The 16331-nt window shown below is 29.2% G+C and overlaps 1 protein-coding gene across 1 annotated transcript; it reads right to left on the reverse strand.

Annotated features, from left to right (window-relative positions):
• Nucleotides 1-1806: 1806 nt before the first annotated feature.
• Nucleotides 1807-13996, reverse strand: LOC115704294 (agamous-like MADS-box protein MADS3). The gene is made up of 9 exons (XM_030631507.2): nt 13663-13996; nt 13310-13516; nt 10290-10368; nt 9206-9267; nt 8845-8944; nt 4630-4671; nt 4415-4456; nt 4138-4295; nt 1807-4025 (listed from the first exon to the last, which is right to left on the reverse strand). The coding sequence occupies exons 2-9, from the start codon at nt 13489-13491 to the stop codon at nt 3929-3931; spliced, it is 762 nt and encodes a 253-aa protein (XP_030487367.1). The 5' UTR covers nt 13492-13516; nt 13663-13996; the 3' UTR covers nt 1807-3928.
• Between the last annotated feature and the right edge of the window lie 2335 nt (nt 13997-16331).

Raw genomic sequence — 16331 nt, forward strand, 5'->3', positions numbered from 1 at the left:
TCATTTAACAAAATAGATGGTCCAATTAGTAACTTTTACAAAACACGGAATCGAAAATGGTATTTACCCTAAAAAAACTTATTTTTTCTTCTTCTTCTCCATGTACTTGCTCACTGCCCAAGTACCTATATTCCCAGCATCACCGTTATTTTTTTTATTATTATTTTTTCTTCTTTAATCCTAATCTACAACCACCACTGCATCACTACCCCCACTACAAAAAATCTTACTTTTAGTCACAACAAAACTTATGACTAAAAGTAAAAAAGTTGTGACTAATTATAAATTGTCATTCTTATGTCGTGACTAAAAAGTCTGTGGCTAAAATATTAGTCACAAAAATTACAATTTGTTGTGACTAAAAGTATTTTTAGTCACAATACTTATTGTGACTAAAACTAAATTAGTGACTACTTGTATTCATATACCATGTTTAGTCACAAGTAACTTTTTTTTGTGACTAAAAGTTTGATAGTATTTTTTTTTTTTTTTTTGTAATGCCCACTACCACAGCTATCATCGCCGAACCCATTAAAGCTCGATTCTCATCTATTTATTATGAAAGATTTTGATTTTGAGATTTCAATCATTAATTTGGGGATTTAAAAGTTTGCAGCAGAGCAATCATAGACAGAAATGTAAAGGAAGAATAAGGCAAAGACTTACTCACTGTGATCGTCGAGCACTTGAAACTTCGTGCGATCACTTAAACGGAGCTTGAAAGCTTAAGAACTTTGAAGAAAATTCTTGCGCCTAGATTTTTGGTTTTGAAAATGGCTAAAAAAGGTGGAAATGGAATTTAGTTTTTCTTTTATATGCTACTCGAAAGGAAAGTTAGTAATTTAGTTTTAAATTTCACTTCCCTCCCCAAAAGAAGACAATTAAAGCTCATCATGAAGTATAACCGACAGAAGCCTGTTTCCCCATAACTGTCTACACGATATCCAATGTATAATTTTCTAGACAAAGCATTAAATGATGGAGATACTAAAGTGACGTGAGGGGATATGCATGCTTCGGGAAGGTCGTGTTATACCCAGGACGTCACGTGGGAGCAGACTCGTGTCACCCGTCTAATCGACCTGTAATCCGAAGAAGTCCACGTACGAGCTGTTGTTCCCACACAGACTTGGAGGACAAATGTTATCCCAATTTTTACAAGGTGACATGGCACTCAACTGGGTAACACGCATCAAGCATATTTCTACCTAAACGGGGTATACTCGCTTAAGGTTTCGTCCACAACGATTCAAGGCCATGTTAGTTAAGAATAGTTCTTCAACAAGTATCATCCGAGCAAGTTCTATGCCTCGCACTTCTTCTAGAAGATTAGATATGTCTAGCTGAGTTCCATTCTCCGTACAGAAGAATGCGGTAATTGAAGATCCCAAAGATATTTTCCTTAAATTTCTCCACAATTATAGCTTAATTAGAATCCATATTTCTATGGGATTGGTTTATCTGATTAAGAGAATCGTGGGATTTAATAGTTAGTTTCTCGAATTCTATTTTCAAACATTGCATCTTGTATTTTCTTTATAAATAGAGGAGTCATTTCGCTGAGGAAGGATCCTTTTTTCGACTTTCAAAAGAGCTCTTATGCTGCTAAAATATTTGTAAGTTTTTTCGAGATTGTTAAGAAACTCACTTAGTCGGACTCTTGTGATCTTAATAATTATCAAAATAATATAATAAAAAGGGGAGTAGGCTATTACTATCATCAAAGGGCCGAACCTTTATTAAATCCAAATGCTTTAAAGACTCCCCTCGTTGGCTAAAAGCGGGGTCAACACCTTTATTTTTACTAAGAAAAGAAAAAAGGATTTCGATTTCCTGAAATCAAAACTTTGTCAGTGATTGGAAGGATGGAAAATGAAGACTATGTCTACTATTGGGAGAATGGTGTCTATAAACTCTATTGCTCTTGCTATCCCAACCTACTCTATGTCTACCGTTAAAATTCTAATTACTTCCTACCGAGAATTGGATGCTTCAATCAGGAGATACTGGTTGAATGGAACTTTGGATAAAATAGATTTCTGGCTGCAAAATCTTGGGATCACCTCTGTCAACTCAAATCTTGTGAAGGTTTGAGTTTTAGACGTATGGAAGATATCTAGCTCTTTTGGCTAATTGCTTGTTTCTTGACTTCAAACTCCAATAGACCCTTGACTATCTCCCTCAAAGCCACATATATATTTCCCCTATGAATTATTTTTGAGTGTTCAGCCTATAGACTCTGATAATTTTTTGTGGAATGATATTCTTGAGGCTAGAAAGATCGTTCTTGATGGAGCCTGGACTATCATTGCCACTAGTGAATATATTGATCTTTGGTGACAGCTTTGGATCCCGTGGATGGAATATGAAGAATTGTGGGAGATTATGTAATCTATTCGAAGTAAAATACCTGGAATCTCCTTTTTAGAAGATCCAGAACTTGAAACTAAGACTTTCTCCAATTTCTTTTTGGGGAAGAACTGGGGAAAAAGTAGGAACAATTAAATTCTTTCTCAAATAGATGTTGATACTGTGATTTGGAAAGCCTCCCTTTCTGGTCTTTTTTCTATCAAAAGTGCCTATCTAGAAGATCAAAAGAATAAATTTACCACTACTCAGGATATTTGGAGTTGGTGACAATCCAAGATAGAGCATGATGATTTGGAGGATTGTCTCTGGCGTTCTTTCTACCAAAGATAAGTATTCTTTTCGTGATGATAAGAAGTGTTTATTTTATCATGTTTATGAGGAAAACCCTTTTCATTTATTTGTTTTGATGCTCTGTTGCGACTGCATGCTTTTTGGTTTTGGTGGACCTTTACTTTTGTGGGTTGATTTCATCTGAAATGCCTTATCTCGTTTACAAGTTCTTAACATAACAGCCTTTCCTTTGATGGAAGTTATTTGGAAATGGAAGAATAGTGTGTTTACCATAATTTTTCTAACTATGTGATTATAGGAAATCTAGTTTAGGAAGTTGTGGGGAGATTCTTGGAGATGCAACTTTACACTTCCACTCCTTATTACCAGAGACCTCTAACAAATAGAACACTGCATACTTCTCTTGCAAAGAAATTTTTTTTTTATTGATGGATGTTTTAAAGATGAAAGATTTGGTGGTGCAATACTAGCCTTTGGTCAGCTAAATTGGAGGCTTTAAAAATAGTCTTGCTTTGGGCTATGATCATCAATGGGACAATCTGATCATTCTTACTGACTCTCTACGAGTGGTTCGCACATTGTCTAGTGGAAGACCCCCTGACTGGTAGATGTTTCCTTTACTTTTGTTAATAATGATGTTGTTCAATTTGTTGACAAGCTTCAAAGGATGCTAGAATATCTAGCTAACAGCAGTTTGATGAACTTTCAAGGGGAGGGATTTCCCCTATGTATATTACTAGCTTAATTTGTAATTTGTATCTTATGAATGGATATGGTATATATATATTATGTGGGGGTATAGTGTTGATTTTTGAACGACCTAATATTATTACCTTTTATGAACAAAAAATATATGGGTGTGATGATGAGGAATATAATATTTTGTTTACATGTAATTTTAAGATTTTGTTTAAAAAAAAAAATCACAAAAAAGAGTACCTTAAGTAAGATATGTTCCAATATCATTTTTATCATGAAAACTTATATCACCATAAAGGGACACTTAGAGCATCACATAGATATAAATATACTGCACACATTTACATATGATATAAATATATATGTAATATATTATTGGAATTACATATCACAGATAAAAACCGAAAGGGCTAATAACTCCTGCCTTGCAATTAGTAGAAATAATGAGTCGATCGGTAGAAGATGAGAAATGAAATTAAGTATTACAAACACCATAAGTTGATTTAATTAAAGTTATACTGTTTCTTTAATTAATTATAAGGTCCAAATATATAGTGGCAGTACTCACTCAAAGCACCCATCCTTGCATGAAGTTAGTCTCAGAACCAGACATGGTCTTTGGTATACTATGAGAAGTCCCTTCAGCTGGGACATACTGATGATATCTGTTTTCAAAAATGAAACAACAGAGTCACAAACTTAAATTATAGTTTCCTTTGGCTGTTTGTTTGGCAACACTATATAACTATCATATATATTAATTGTCACTTTATTTACCCTATTTGTAAAATGGGTTCCGAAAGGTGGTGGCAGTCCATTGTGATGTTGCTCTGAGAAGAAGTATGCAAAGCAAAGCTGGTGCTTCCAGACGCCAAGTTACTGTTCCATATGTTTTGATTTTGAATGGCTTTCAGGTTTTGTCCTTCTGCGTCAAGCTGACCAAATCAAACAAAACAAATACATATCACACACTACCTATTATATAATATATATCTTAACTACACGTCAAAAACAGAGGACATTTTGCCAATTACATATAAACATATATAATAACCTTAATCTTAAGCTGCTTGTTAAGGTCTCCAAGTTGACGCTCCTGCCAAATTGAAGCAGAGAACCATCACAAGGATATCAATCATTCGATGATCAATCAGAATATCCAATGATTATTATTCATTAATAAAAACAATATCAAAAGTAGCTAATTAGATCACGAATACATATATATATATATATACATATATATATGGCCACACAGAACGCGCGCACCTTTTTACGCAGGTCTTCCATTTGTTCAATCATAATCTGCATCTGTGAATAAATGTTTTTAAGGTGTATATAATATTGAGATGAATGTGTTGCATTTGATTTATATATATATTTATATATATATATATATTTATATATCAAAAGGGAAAAAGGAATTAATAAAGAAGTTAAATTCCAACATATATATCTGTTAGAGATTTTATTACAATGGAAGAAAATCAAGATATTACAACTCTATTGTAATACAATACAAGGACCAACAAAGAGATTAAATAAATGTTACAACAACATAATATACAATATATATACACTATATATTATATATAAGAAAGGTAGAAGAAAATAGATTACAACACATGTAAAACAATATAAATATATAATAAGAGAATAATATATATATACTCACTCACAACCTTGAGTGTAGAATACTGGGGATCACCATGACTTGAACAAGGTATTACACCTTTGTCCAAAAACTTATTTCCCCCTATCTCTAAGCACTAAGGGAACTCTCTAGGAAATAGCTTTGGGAATTATCAAGCCTTAGGGTTTTCTAGCAAAGTGCTTTTTTTGATAGAAAACTTGACATCTCTTACTCCCAAATGAGCACCATAGACCTCCTTTATATAGTGTTTAGGATATCACCATTTGAAATTCAAACTCATAACCCCTATAGATGTTATGGACTCAAATGTAACTCTTACACACACCATAACTCCTATAGCATTAAGAATTTCAAATAAAGGTGTGTAACATCTTTTACACTCTTAATGTTGGTGATAATGGTGGAGGTTACTCATAGTAACAACTCCCCAAATGTTACAAAAAGATGACAACTAATATAGTCATATGTTACATATTATTAGTTTATTACACATATTCAATCTAAATATTATATTATTATAAATAATATAACAATCCCCCACTAGATTAAATATTATCTCTTTAGTAATAAACTTGTAACATTTGTAACATTTATTTAATCAATCAAAAATATTATATCAAAATATAACATTCCCCCACTTTGATTGACTAAATACACACTTCTAAAGAAATCTTGCTTAGGTGCATTAGGTAAAATGTCTTTCGACTTGAATTTTACCTTAGTGTAGTTACCACAAAGTTTGATGAAATTTTGGTTGCCGTAGCATTGAACCATTATTCCTTTAATACAAACCGGTGATAACACACACACCCTCGCTAATGCTCACTTGAGACCGCATGTCTCGCTCTTGCACCGTTAATGGCCATGTGCAAAATTCCAATTCATGGACTCTCTAGAGAATAACTCCCAATTCTCATAAGAGGCGGCACCACCTCTAGTCCATATAGGTGGATTTTTAGTGTCTCACCACTCGTTAGACACTTCTTAAGCTTAAGTGAGTTTTCTTAAGCTTAAGCTCCATTAAAAAACCTTTCGGTTTTAACCCTCAATTTTCACAACATGTACTCATCCATAGATGGGACAATTGAGTACAATATTCACTCTATTGACTTGTTATTACCTATTGAACTTAAGACTAGATGTTTACTAGTGTTAAGATAGGTTACCATCAATGAGAGAAACACTAAGGGAGTTTAGGTCCCATCCCTCGAAAATTCATGCTTTAATCTTGTACGGAGATTAAGCGATTTGTTATAACCTCTCACTATTGATTCCATGTGAATCATGCATGCCAAAATATAGTGTTCACTTTGTGACCACTTTTCTCCTTAAGTACTTAAGCTTTGAAAATTCAATCATAAAAGATTAATTTTCACACAACTCAAATTCTCAATAATTTTGATACCAAACATATCAAAAATACACCAATATAGACACCAAACATGTCTAAATTCTCATATTTTATTTTTAGACACCAAGTATGTCTAAACTTTCTCATATTGGAGTATACACCCCCACACTTTCACATTTCATTATCAAGACAATATCTTGATTTTGAAATATAGAAGACCACTTTGTCTCTATAATTTTTCTTAAATTTAATTTCCTTCTTGAAATTATTTTCACCAAAATTTGACACCAAATATGTCAATATTTTCACTTATGCACATAGCCAAACTTGATTTAAAATTTGAATTCAAAATCAAATAAATTAATCAACAATGTCTCAACACATTTTGATTAAATTTGTGGCTCACCCCCACATGTCTAGCATAAAGTGTATATAAAAAATATCACTTTTGTGTATTTTCCTCTTGAAATGACTTTTTAAGGTCACCTTAAAAAATATCATTTGACATTTTTAGTTTTCTCAACAAAACTAAAATGTCAAATAACTCACATTACTACTCATCAAATAATGTGCTTATTTTTACCATAATTTTAAGCTTATCTCCTTATTGAGATTAGCCTAAAATTATACCAAAGTTAACAAAATTCTCATCAATTTTGTTTACAACTTTGATTATTTAAGATTCAAAATTGCTTCACTATTTTTTGAATCCACATTAATTCATAAACTTTTGAGTCCAAAATTACTCTTCTAATTTATGGCTCATTTCACAAATTTGGATCCACTTTTAATCCATTTGTTCTTGCTATGACAAGACAATTCTCATAAGTGTAACTCTCATATAGTTCACTTTTCTTATCTCATAAGATGAGATGATTATCTCTTATAATCCAATAAAAGATGTAATTTCTCAAAAGTCATATTTTATTATCTCATAAAGTGAGATGTTCACCACCAAATTGAAAAAGAATTTAAAATATTCTTTATTCACAAAATAGATGATAATAATTCTCACAATAATAATAAACACTATTTTATTACTATCAACATTATTATCATGCTATGTAACTCATATATTAATATAATATGTATGTTACTAATCAACATCTCATATGTAACATACACATAATATCAATATTAAATTCACAATATATATGTTACATATCTCATATATATATATAACATATATATATATTATAATATACATATATATATCATATACACATAATACATATACATATATTAATTACACAACTATATATGTTACATACCTCACACATATATAACATATATACACTTTAATATACATGATATGTATATAACATATATTATATATGCATGTCTCATATAAATTCATAGAAATAATTATTTCTACATATTTAATCTCACTAATATATATTATATCACATGCTCTACATATATATAATATATATTACTCATATATACATATTATATATTATATATCTCACATATATACATACAATAATATGATATAAATTTCAAATATCATATATATAATATGATATAAACACATGATCACATATATATAACTCATATATATATCATATATATTACTATCATATAAAATGGTAAATCAAAAAATATAAACCACCATGCTCACCCATGAATGGTTTTCACAAAATCCCTTATCCTTGTATTCTCAAAATCTTGATTTATAACCTCTTCCATTGATAAGGGATAAGCTTTTGATTGTTAGAGATTTTATTACAATGGAAGAAAATCAAGATATTACAACTCTATTGTAATACAATACAAGGACCAACAAAGAGATTAAATAAATGTTACAACAACATAATATACAATATATATACACTATATATGTTATATATATAAGAAAGGTAGAAGAAGATAGATTACAACACATGTAAAATAATATAAATATATAATAAGAGAATAATATATATATACTCACTCACAACCTTGAGTGTAGAATAGTGGGGATCACCATGACTTGAACAAGGTATTACACCTTTGTCCAAAAGCTTATTTCCCCCTATCTCTAAGCACTAAGGGAACTCTCTAGGAAATAGCTTTGGGAATTATCAAGCCTTAGGGTTTTCTAGCAAAGTGCTTTTTTTGATAGAAAACTTGACATCTCTTACTCCCAAATGAGCACCATAGACCTCCTTTATATAGTGTTTAGGATATCACCATTTGAAATTCAAACTCATAACCCCTATAGATGTTATGGACTCAAATGTAACTCTTACACACACCATAACTCCTATAGCATTAAGAATTTCAAATAAAGGTGTGTAACATCTTTTACACTCTTAATGTTGGTGATAATGGTGGAGGTTACTCATAGTAACAACTCCCCAAATGTTACAAAAAGATGACAACTAATATAGTCATATGTTACATATTATTAGTTTATTACACATATTCAATCTAAATATTATATTATTATAAATAATATAACAATATCATTACATGTATATAAGATGCATATATATACCTTCTTTTGTCTAACTTGTGCAAGAGATCCTTCAAGTTGTTTTTCAAGATTTTGCAACTCTTTCACATTAAGAGGTCCGAGATCTTCACCAAGCAAATGCCTTAAAATAGATAATTTACTCAACTAAAAATTAGTAATTAAATTTATATTAGCTAGAGAATCTCGTGTACATTTATTTCTTTTTATTTTTTTTTTTTAAAAAAAAGATACAAAATCCACTTACTAATACATTAATTTTAAACAAATAGCTACATGTAATAGATGTTCAAGAACATATGCATAGATCTGTATATATAGAACAACATAATGCTGATGTTTAGAGACTAACTAATATTTATATATATGTGTATGTATATAACACCTTTGAGTACGCTCGAGAGACTCATATTTGGTCTTTAATTTTGTAATTTCGTGGTACCAGCTCTGCATTGGTAGATTGATCACAATTCAAAAATGTTTATTAGAATAATAAACGATGTTTGTTACTATAACATAAACACTAGCCACTACCTCTTAAAGATTATTATCGAACTTCAAAATGCTAGCTATTTATTTATTGAACAAGAGATCGATATCTATTTAAAGAAATTACGCTCCTACAAGCTAGCTCTATTTCCCCAATAAATTAATTAAAAGTGTGTAGTGTGTACTATACACTCCATTATCATATTATATCTAAATTTCAAACAACTCACAGAAATAAAATATGACTCAAATCCATTCCTTACTCACTATATATATATAAATAACTGGGGGCTGGCGTAACCAGCTAGGAATTTTCTATGTATATACATATAATAAATTTCTGGCTCTAATAAGTTCAGAACTTAACTATATATTGAAAATGTATATGCATTTATATATTTGTATAAAAATAATATATCACTGAGAATGTTTTGTTTGATCAATATAATAGGCTATAGAAAGAATAATGATACATAATGCACGCATATATATATCATGGTTCGTATTTTGTATTTTCTGTTTTGAAAGTAACTGTATAATTATTAAATAGTATATAGTAATTATACAATTTAGCAATTATACTGTATTTTAAAATATAAGGTAGTTTAAAAATGAGATGTTAATTATATACAAATTCTTAATATTTTATTTTAAAAAAATAATTAATAATTATAAGGAAAAATAATATTTTTTTTAATAACTAATGTTTAAAATGGAAAATTTCAGTAACTCGAGTAAAATTACGTACTCAACTTTCGTAGATAATAATTAGAGAGTTTAATTAGAGAATCTCTCAATATTACCTCAAATTATAAAATTACTGTAATTACTAACTTATCAAATTTTATAATTATCTCCAATTACACACAAATATAATTACACCACCGTGCTTTTACAAATGCGTCTTTAAACACAATATATATATTTATATGTATGTGTTTATATATATATATTTGATGATAGTTGGAGAATTAATATACCTGTGTCTCGCGTTCAACACTACTATTATCATGAGGAGTGAAGGAACAACGCTGGTATCGCTCAAGTGTTTTAGTTATACTGCAAATCAAAGATAAATAAAAACCAACTTATAATTATCAAGAGCTATATATATACATCATATATATGAAATTCTAAATAAGATGATCAGTAAAATGCCTCTAGTTAATCAAATAGATCAATACCTTCTTAGTATATAACACTTTATATATATTGGTAGACAAGAACCAACCATTATATACAAAATTATAATATATATTCATATTTTTCTCAAAAATATACATACACATATATACATTTAAAAGGAGAACAACTTTTTCTCTTGGTCATATTTGGAAAGTACGTAGCGAAATTGGACTGCACTAAATAATATATAACAGAAAAGAGTATGTAGTAATTTGCCAACGACAAATAATAGATAAAAAAAAAAAACAATGATATAAAGATGAAATATTTAATAGATTTGAAAAGGACAAAATTAATTAGTTATAAGTTTTCTAATGAGATTAAATTATCATACTATGTGGGACAACAAGAGATAATATCCAAATAATTTCAATTTGAAAATATACATAGATGAATATCACAATGTGGAAAAGGCAATATACATACATACATACATGCATTATGCATAGATACATACTTGTATAGACATGGAGAGAGAAGATTATTAATTATTAGTTGAAAAGAACATTCAATTTCAGAGTATGGAGAAGGAAAAATATGAAAGCTGAATCCTGAATGGACACAGAGACTGAAACCGTCATATTTTTCAGACTTTGACTACTATGGCAGCTCAGAGAGAAATCATTATTTTTTACTACTTACACTAATTAAGTATTGGTTAATGAATATCAAACTGAGCCAGCAGTGATTTAAATTCCTGATAACTGAAAATATAATTGAGTACTAATTAATTAAACCTTTGTTTGATCAACATCTCCAAATTCCCACGTCTCTTAATTTGTTTCATTCTACTTTTATCCAATCCCATATTTTATATTTCAAACACATATTTTGAAGAAATTAAGGTAACAATATATTCCCAAAACTACTGAGCTCTAGACTACCACCCATTTGAGTATATGCATAGGATTTGCCATGTACATGTACATAATATTATATATACACGCATCTTTTTGGAGAGATTATTATGTAATAAAATGGCAGAATAAATAGATAAATGAAATTAATTAGAGCAAATATATGAATTGGTAAGATCCAAATCATATCATGAGTGAGTGTTTGCAGCTTTGATGTGAGAGAGAGAGTCCAAGAAACTAGTGGGTTTTTTTGTGTTTCTAAAATTAAAGAAGAACACGAGCTAGCTAGAGATCATGACATGAATCGAATGATTGATGAGGTTGAGGTGAGGAGTACTGTACGAGGAACACTGATAAAACCAAGAGATATTCTTGGGATCCAAAATGAAAGAAAGAGGACAAAGCTGAAGAAATGCCAATATATTAATGAGAAAAGGGTTTTGATCATGAAAAAACAAAAGAGCTCAAGTACTACTGTTCCATCACCCACCCCAAATCATATGATCAAAAACGAATATGCAAAACCCAGTAGAGAGAGGAGAGAGAGAAAGCTATACTAGCAGTGGTGACTGATGAAATATAAGGTTTCAAATACTAAACATATTATGATGGAACGTCCTACGTGTCCATCTGTGGTTGGATCAATTTCTCTCTCTCTCTTTCTTTCACTTCTGATAATACATCCCATATATATGTATTATTTAACACCACAAAAACCATGATCGATCCAATAATAAAAAAAATGAGATCAATGGAGGCCGGGAAATTAAAGCACGTAAAATGATTGAGTACTATCCGCGTCCACAGACTGAATAAAAAAAACAAAAGGGAGCAACATTTACAGAGTCAGACAGTACAGCTCTCTCTAGCTTTGCTAGGTCATTCCATATATACGCTAACATTTTTCTTCTTCTTCTTTTTGTTGCAGATCAAGAAAAGGATTATAATTAATTAATTGCATGTAAATTTAAATAATATATATAATAATATAATAGGGAATCGAGAAGAGAGATATACCAATTAAAATAATATATAATTATATATACTCTAGTAATAAAACTACCAGAAAATGAGGCATATATGTTGGAGATTTATTTAATTATTTTCGATAAGAAAATATCGAGCACGATCAAACAGACATATAATCGTTAGAGATACTATTCTATTAGTATCCCTAAAACGCAATTTAACTCGTTATTAGTACTTCAAATTAGCACGATAAAGATAATCATGAAAGAAGATTTTTTTTTTTTGAGTAAATGAAAGAAGATTTTTAAGCCGCGCGCTAAGAAGCAAAGTCAAATAATTAATTAATTAAAACAAAACCATTATTAAACATAAACCTAGCTATAGTCAGATACAAGATATATCACCACCATATATAAAAAACTGGGATTATATATAGCTGAAAAAATGCAATGTTTAAACATGGCGAGAAGAAAAAAAGTTGCTCACACATCAGAAGATCATGAAGAAGAGAAAAAATTCAAAAGGGACAAAAATATTCAAGAACGAAAAAAAAAAGGCCAAAATGCAAATTTGGGGTAATTAATTAAAATAATATGATAAATCATGTTCTTATTGTGAAGCAGATCTGCAGGAAGCAAGAGCTTCGTTTCAAAAGATTATAACTTTTTATGAAATAAAAAGTGCTGTTAGTTTGTAAAGTTGTTTTTGATGAACACATCAGATTTATCACCAAAAAAAAAAGAACGAACTAGAAAATATTTCTTATATATGATGATCAACAGATATATTTATGATAAACTGTTGTAAATTTATCACTAATAATGAAAATGGTATATTAATTTATAACAAGTAGACTCAAAAGAGGAAGAAAGAGAGTTTGAAGTATAGGTCAAAAAAATCTCAGCAGATCTGGCTAGGGCTTGGGGTATATATTATAGAAAAATAAAAATGAAAAATGAAATGTTTGTGAGTAGTATATATGTATTTACCCAGCGCTTCCAAACTCATAGAGCTTGCCTCGACTAGAGAAGACGATAAGGGCAACTTCAGCATCACAAAGGACAGAGAGCTCATAAGCTTTCTTGAGCAAACCATTTCTTCTCTTTGAGAAAGTAACTTGCCTGTTGATCTTGTTTTCTATTCTCTTCAACTCTACTCTCCCTCTTCCCATTTCTTATCTTTATATTAATTATTTTCTGATCATCACATCAAAACACACATGCATCATATTATTAATATAATTATTATTATTATTATAACCAATTTAAGATAATTTCAGTAATAGATAAAATATCATTCCTTTTTTATATCAAAGAAGAAAAATTTATCTTTCTTTTCTTACCTTTCCTTTCTCTTTTTTATTTTTCTGTTTAATTGGGAAATTGGTGGTTCTGGGTTGGCACAAAAATGGAGTTGTACTTTGAACAAATGGCTAGCTATATAACTCTATATAGTTTGATGAGTGATAGAGAACTGTGAGTTAGAGAGGTGGAGTTTATATAGAAAATGATGATATATATCTTTCTTTTATATATATTTGATGGGGCAAGTATATAAAGAGAGAGAAAGAGAAAAAAAGAGAGAGAGAAAGTGTGAACAATGGAATATATGATATCCTCTTATTACAACAAAATGGAAAAACCCAACAAACTCTTCTTTGTTCCTCCTTTCTTTATTTTCCAGTTTTATTTTAGTAAATATATAATTAATTATAAATTCATTACCCAATTAAAAGAAAAAAAAAAGCTAGCTAGGTAGCTCTTTTTAATTTTTTTCGTGGTTTTTCTGTTTGCAGAGTAAGAAAATAGCAGACTTGCCTTCAGAGTTAAGGGTATAAAAAGATTCACTGTACATATAATATTATCTCATTACACTACTCGCTTATGTGAAAGTGTGAGTGTCACGCTCTCTCTTTCTACGATATCCATCGCTATCGCCATTGAGTACTACTAATTAAGTCGAATACTCATGCTACCACTGGTAGGTCTGCAATTTTCTATTTTTGTCATGTAATTGATTAGATTTCATGTTCATCACAAATTAATTAGCTTAGCTAAATCTTTAATTACTCTAATTTATAGTACACCTAATTAATTATCCCCCCTCCTCTTTCTCTATCTTTTAATTTAATAATTGAAAATATTACTTTAATTCTTTTTTTTTTCTGTTTTAATTTTTTGCTAAGAGCTACATACCATTTTCAAAACCATAAAATATTATTTATATCTCTGTTTAATTTAAGAAATGAAAAGTTTGAATGAGTTTGTTGGTCGTATATTAATTGCATGTATATATATTTAGTTCAAATAAACAAATTACATATTTATATCGTGATCAGCTCGTATGTATATAATATAGATCAATGGTTGAAATTATCATCATGTGTTTTTTGTGTATATATATATCTGATATGGAGGAGGAGCGAGTGAGTGGATACATGCATACATAGTACTAGTAACATGATGGTAAAACGCTTAATAAGTGAAGATAGTATTGTTGAAAAAAAGAGTCAGATATATATTACTTATATGTATGTTTTTATATATGTATAACAGTATAGTAATCTGTGAGATGAAAAAGTAATACGGTAGTTCGTAGTTACATGATGCTTTGGTATTAATTATATTAGACGCGGTAAAAGCAAGTACAGGAAGATATTAGCATTGGTCTGCGCAAGTGATGATGATTAGTCAAATATCCCATGTCATATTAGCTAATTTAGTCAACTTTTGTTGAGACTTGCATGTGTCTTATATCTTATAATTTCTACAATTTGAATAGAAAGCTTTTTTGTCCACCAAACATTTTCTAGCTATAAATATATGTCGTTTGTATGCTGGAGTTTTATTGTGCTTTTTTTTTTTTTTTTTGTTCTTTTGAATCTTACATTTAATAAGTTAAGCTTTAGAAGCATATATATTTTATTAAAAATAACGTTAAAATTATATGCCCCTGATGCTAATTTTGATATACAAAAAGCATCAATTTGATAAAAATGCCCCTTCGTACGTTTTACGAATTAATTAGAATAAACATGACCATATATTAAAATAAAAATAAATGAAAATAAAAGTAAATATTTTTAATTTAAGGGTAACAATAAACATGACTATTGCCAAATATGTTACAATAATTCTTTATTTTTTTATAAAACATATTATATGTATATGAATAACAAGATGTGTGTACTTAAATATGCAACAAAAATTTACACAATTACATAATATTTGCTTTTCTTCACAAAATGAGACTTGCTATTATTTTATAAAACATGCATGTCATATACTTTAGTGCATATTTTTTATACATATATTATTAATAATCTATATTTAAATTATATATATGTGATATAAAAGCACGAGTACAAAAAATCTACCTTTTCTTTAAGCTATATATATAATCTCTCAATTTTAAAATAGTAGTATGATATATAGTAAAAAAATAATACTTTATTAACAATTGATTATAATGAGAAAAACGAAACTAAAAAATAATTTTTGTTCAAAAAACAAAATAAATAACTAATCTTGTGTAACATATGTGGACAAAATATATATAAAGGGATAAATATAAAGATTATGTCAAAAGTGATGAGCAAGATAAATATAAAAAATTCAATTACGTACGAAAATTCTCTTTGAAGAAAAATTAAATTATGAAATTACATATCAATAATAAGTCCCCTTTTAAAAAGAAAATAATAATAATAAAAAAAAAAAACCTTATCAAACATGATTATATTTCCAAGAAAAAATATGCACACATATGTACTGGTTATTGGGTTTAATTTAGCCAGGTCGGGAAAAGAAGATAAAGTATGGAGAAGTTTTGCCTATTATATTGATATAATTTTATGTGTATATATAGTAGTAGGTAAAGTAATTAAAGTCTTTTCCGTTTATATAAATTATATTGTTCCACTTCCAATCGAATAAGGTACTATTGACAACACTGGTAGTGCATATGCCTATATAGTACAAACAAATACTATATACATGATACTAGTAAAAT

The sequence above is a fragment of the Cannabis sativa genome, chromosome 1, assembly GCF_029168945.1.
Source record: "Cannabis sativa cultivar Pink pepper isolate KNU-18-1 chromosome 1, ASM2916894v1, whole genome shotgun sequence".
Taxonomy (NCBI): domain Eukaryota; kingdom Viridiplantae; phylum Streptophyta; class Magnoliopsida; order Rosales; family Cannabaceae; genus Cannabis; species Cannabis sativa.